At 63.0% G+C, this 5,401-nt stretch overlaps 1 protein-coding gene across 1 annotated transcript in view; it reads right to left on the minus strand.

The window, feature by feature from the left end:
• PKD1L1 (polycystin 1 like 1, transient receptor potential channel interacting) overlaps nucleotides 1-5,401 on the minus strand; it is a 64,692-nt gene that overhangs the window by 17,899 nt on the left and 41,392 nt on the right. Inside the window, exons 32-33 of the mRNA XM_025046514.1 lie at nucleotides 3,445-3,555; nucleotides 2,107-2,161 (exon numbers count right to left, since the gene is read on the minus strand). Of these exons, the coding sequence (XP_024902282.1) occupies nucleotides 2,107-2,161; nucleotides 3,445-3,555 (166 nt within the window). The remainder of the gene's footprint in view (nucleotides 1-2,106; nucleotides 2,162-3,444; nucleotides 3,556-5,401) is intronic.

The raw sequence follows: 5,401 nt of genomic DNA on the forward strand, positions 1-5,401 counted from the left end.
CGCTCGGCGAACGTCGCTGTGCCGTGGCGGGTGCTGCCACGCGCTCTCCTCGGCACCGGGAAGCTGATGGGGAAACCCCGCCCTCGTGGGGAAACGCGACAAATGAGCACAACGCGTTGGCGAGAAAGCCGAGCGGGCAGCGGCCGTTTCAGCTCAGTGGCCACGGAGCGCTTCAGCACCAGGCGACATTTCAGAAACGGCCGGAAGGTGATGAAGGGGGAGCCGTGGGGTCGGCCGAGGGAGGGTGTTCCTGGCGGGGGGACGGCGAGGCAAAGGCCCGAACGTCCCCGGGGCTCACAGGAGGGCATGGGGCCACTGCGGCCGGGTCAGAGCGAGCGCAGGGGGCTGGGACCCGCGGGCCAGACGGCCCCTTCTCACGGCTGCCACCGGCACGGCACGTAGCCTTCCTCTCCCCGCCAAGGAAACCGGACCCTCCCCTCCTCCCTGAGCCCCGTGGCCTGTGCGACGGGACAGCGCGGGCCAGATGGGCGGCTCGTCTAGCTCGCTTGTCGGGGGGCCGTTTCACTTCCCGAATGGGGCACGGACATCCGGCCGGCGGAGCCGATCATCTCAGCTTGCTGGGACCCACGCCGGGGAGAACCACGCTGACTTCGTCACAAAGTGGACAACGTACAGGAGGAAGCCAAAGACAGAAACGTTCCGTGAGGGGCGTGTCACTGACGCCGTGAGCGTGGAGATGAACCGACGGCTGGCGGGGAGGCACGTGCGGCCGAACTGCCCACGGCGCGTGGACACAGAAGTCCGGTGGGCCGGCCCGTCTTAGTGGCCGTGTCCCCCGCTTATGCAGGGTCATCTCCCGATGACCCACACCCGTCTCTCAGGAGTTCCCACGTTGTCAGAGCCCAGTCTGCGGGCCCCGCAGGGCGCTGGCTGTCAACCAGCCACGCTGCTCAGACACGCTGGTCCCCCCGTGTGCCTACGGCAGTGCAGGCCGGAGGCAGGGGACGGAGGGCGCAGGAGGGGACAGAGACGTGAAGGAGGCTGGCGCAGCCCCGAGCATATTCTGGAACGTGGCCAGGGGAGGGCGAGGACGGACAGCCTGGAGGGCAGAGAGCAGCTCACCGGGGGAGGTGAGTGCGGGTTTCCGGCGCGGTCTCAGCCGTCTGTGCTGGGAAGCGGGCCTGTCTGACAGCCATCCCTTTCCAGAAGGATACGCCGTCGTCCGCGCCTTCACAGACTAGAGGGACAGACCTCCGAGGCCGTCGACTCTGCACCATGTGGGGAAACAGCCACTTTCCGACGCTGGCTCCCTGCTGGGGTGACGCTGAAGACAGCATGACCCAGAGACCGATGTCACACGTCTCGTCTGCGTGCAGCTCGTCCCTCATTCTCGACCCACTTGGGGTGCGGGCGGCGAACCCAACAACCCCAGGCCCCTGCAATTAAATGGGACGGGCCCGAGGCAGCTGAGCCAGATGAAGTTAGAGCAGCACTGGTCACCTGTCTGTGGCACCTGGATGGAGCGACTGCCTCATTTCCCAGGGCTTCACCTGGCGGCTGACTTCTCTTGGCTTGGAATTTCACCAAGACTTTACTGAGTTCCCAGGAACTTCAAGTAAAACTTAAACATGTAAGAATGTGACAACGCGATGCTTCTTCATGGAGGCACGAGAAGCCAAGCAGCCTCGCTCCACGGGCGAGGGTGAGGTGAGGGGACGCAGGCCTGCCCGTGCCCGTGCCCGTCCCCGTCCCCAGCATCCGAATGCGGGCTGAGCCCAGGAGCCCCTCCCCACGGCGCTCACTCCTCCGCCGGGTGCCGGCAAACACCCCTGAAGGAGCTGCCTGGTCCTCTCTGCACAGCCCAGGACACACCAGCACACACACCTCCTGGCCGGCGGCCAGGGGTCGAGGGCAGCGAGGCTCGGCACCGCGCGGGAAACGGGTGCAGCCTCGGAGCTCCGTCCCCGTGTGCCCCCCGCTCTGCCCTGGGGTGCGGCATAAGCATCTCAGCAGCCACGTTTCTGATGTGGGGATCCAGAGGCTGACTGGTGCGAGAGGCGCCGGGCAGAGCTGATGGACAGACAGGTGCCCGGAGAAAAGCAACCAGCCCAGCCAGGACCCCGGTTGCCGTGAGCACAGCGCCACCTGCTGGCAGAACTGCGCCGGCACGCGGCGGAGACGGCGGTGCCTGTGCCGGTGGCTGGGTGGCGGGAGGGGGCACTGAGGGCTTGGTCATCTGCAGAGTCACTGCTGTCCAGGCAAAGGCAGAGGCAGGAAACCCTGCTTTGTTTCCTGCTGGAATGTTCCCCAGTGAGAAGCCGGGTTACAGGCTGCGGGGAGCCCTGGGGCATCCAGGCCCTGCTGCCCTCGCGGGTCGTGACTCTACACTCGCGCGCCGGCATCGGGCGGCTGTCCATCACCCCCTCTTGCAGAAAGTGAGAATCAGTCCTTAGACAACAGATGAGGTTAAGCAGATTTGCCAGCCACCTGCCTGTGTCAAAAAACAACTCGATAAAAATAACTTACATCAAATTAAATCAGTCGAAGGCAATACTTCCACGGACAAGCTGCAGGAACACGCTTTTAAATATTCTCCGGAAAAAGCAAACCTTGGTGCATACTCTTAACCGCCACTGAAACTGCAGCAAAGAATCGATACGAATTCGCACCACGCACTGCAGAGTTCAAGGCCAGGCCGCTCTGGGAGGAAGGGCCCTCAGACTGAGTATTCCTGGCGGGCGAAAATAAACTCTGACCACGACAACTGACAGCTTTCGACGGAAAAGGAACGCTACGCTAAATGGACACGTGGACGATGACCGGCACCCTAATTTCAGACACCGAACCTGGAGAATCGAGCCGACGACAAATGCTGCCTCTGGGTGGGAGTCATCACGGCGACCTTTCTGCGTCCTGCCTCCTGGTTCCTCCCAGTTCACCTGACCAACACCTATCACGCTTAAAAGGAGGAAATACGTGAACCCTGAGGAGCGGCAGGGGCTGGCACTATGGCCGCTTGAAGCTGGAGCCACTTCCTGTGAATTCTAACGACAGCCTCTGGTTGAAGAACTCGGCTGTTTCCCCACGAAAGGACAGCGACGCCCTGTTTTGTCCCAGCATCTCAGCTCCCAGACCGTGAGGTGCCTCAAAACATCACCTCCTCCTGATTTACAGAAATGAGGTGCTGCCGCGGGCCCAAAGTCCGCACTTAGAAACCTCCTGTGACCCGGGGAGTGTCCCCAGGGCGATGTGACGACCCCATCGTGTCCTGTGTGGGCTGGCGAGCCTTCCCTGGGTAAAACGTCACTCGGAAGTGGCTTAGATGGTCCGCAGGGCCTGCTCCCGATCTGCTCACAGCAGCGTGCGGGCGCTGGCCTGGGGCCTGGAGCTCGGGCCCTCCTCGGAGTCGCCAGCTACGAACACCGGCCGCTCTCACTGCGGCAGCCCCGGGCGGAGTGGACGCCGGTTTGCCACACGGCCTACCTCGTAAACGCGTCGCGGACGGCGTGGTTGAGCGCGCGTTCATCCCGGGAGAACCTCCCGTGCACTATCAGCAAATGCAGCAGCAGCATGAGGGCGTACGCGCAAGCGTCTCTGCAGAAAGAAAAATTAAATGAGCACCCTCACCTGCCGCGTGTGCAGACCCAGCCGCGCAGCCCAACGGAGCCGGGGTTTGGTCGCTGGGTGGAAGTTTCTGTTTGAGGGTGAGGTGTGTGCTGAGGTTCATGTTTTTGCACATTGGCCTCCGATTTTTCCAGAACCGGATTTGAAAACCACTCTCGGATGAGCTACCTTTGTGCTTTTTCCAAAAACCAGCTGGGCGTGGTTGTGCGGCTGTATTGCGGGCCGTCTGTCCTGTCCCTGGCCTACGTGTCTGTCCTCACCGACCCCCGGCCCCTGCTCCCTGTGGCTTTATGCTAAATCCCGAGGTCGCATAGTATCAGCCCGCCGACTTGGTTCTTCTTTCTTAGGATTGCTTTGCTTCCCACGTAAGTTTTAGAATCGGTTTGTCCGCATCTGTGGAAAAGCTTGCCGGGTTTCGGTTCGGAAGAACAGACACGTTGGCAGTGCAGAGCGATCCGTGGATGCAGCCGCCCTCTCCAGCTCCTCGTCCCCGAGCTGTTGGGCACGCGAACTCTGCGGGTTCTCAGACATCGGTTTCTAAGTTCTCAGACGTGGTTTCTTGGAGCCGCCGTTGACGGCGTTGCTTTGCCGACTTTCAGTTCCCCCGGCCTGTGCCGGCGCCGGAGCGCACGGCGTCTGTCCGGCGGCCTGGCTCAATGCACCTGCTAGTTCTTGGAGCCTGTCCCGCAGGTGGTTCAGGAGTTTCCGCACCCACCACCCACGGCATCTGCCGACGGGCTGTGTCGTGTCTCCCTTCGAGTCTGTAAGCGTCTCGTTCCTTTCTCGTGCCCACGGCAGTGGCTAACGCTCCCGGTGTGAGCGGAGTCGCGGGTCTCACGGGTACGCTTTGCGAGTTTGGGGAGGTTCTCGGAGTTTGTTTTTCTCCCATGCGTGAATGTTGCATTTTATTAAATGCTTTTTCTTCTCCTGAGACGCTCGCATGGTCCTTCTTAGTTCGTTCTACGGCGAATCGCGTCAGCTGCTCCCTCCTCCTGCGGCCCCCGCCGTCTCTCTGTGGGTTTCGTGTTTATTTGTCTGGCTGCCGGGCTGTGGTCCCACCGCCTTCTCCCCGTGCGGACCCCGTGCTGGGTGCTCTCACGGGGACCTGCACGTTGGCACAGAAGCTCGCGCAGGTCGGGACCGGGGCGTTTGGGTAGATGACGTCCCGGGGGACGCGTTTCCATCAGGACAGACAGAGGGGCCGGTTCTTTCTCTGTCACGTTGCGTCGTCGGTGCTTAGACGCGTCGTCCGGCAGAGGCCGCAGAAACGGTCAGGCTCCCGTCGTCCGCCTTCGTCTGGCGGCTGAACACTCTGTGCAGAGAAACGTCGCGCCCCCCTCCGCCTTCTCCCAGGGCGGCGTTTGTCCAGGGAGCACGGGACCAACGCCTCGTCACGTCTGAGAAAGCTGCGTCCCCAGCGTCCGCCGACCTGGCCAGGCGTCTGTCCTCACACACTGTGCAAGCCAGCAGCTCCCTCGGGAAACGCGGAACTCCCAGCCCTCGACAGACTCCAGCGGAGTTTGTGGGGAAGGTTCCGCTGGTGAGGGGACAGGCTCCCACGCAGGTCGGCCCGCACCCCATGAGGCGGCGTGGGTGAGAGAGGCGTCCGCGGGCCGGGCCGGGGAAGCTCGCCGTGAGCACGGCCTCTCTCAGCTGTGGGGTTTCGCTAGAAACCAGGCCGACTGGGCCCGGAGCACCGTGCGCATCCGCACGCGTCACCGGCTACCTGGCTGCCCCGGGCGGCAGGCTTTGTCTCACGCATCCCGTGCCCTCGTGCGCCCCGCGTGGAGAGGCGGAAGTCGGCGGCCGGTGGGGC

This window comes from Pteropus alecto, unplaced genomic scaffold (genome assembly GCF_000325575.1).
Source record: "Pteropus alecto unplaced genomic scaffold, ASM32557v1 scaffold214, whole genome shotgun sequence".
Classification (NCBI taxonomy): domain Eukaryota; kingdom Metazoa; phylum Chordata; class Mammalia; order Chiroptera; family Pteropodidae; genus Pteropus; species Pteropus alecto.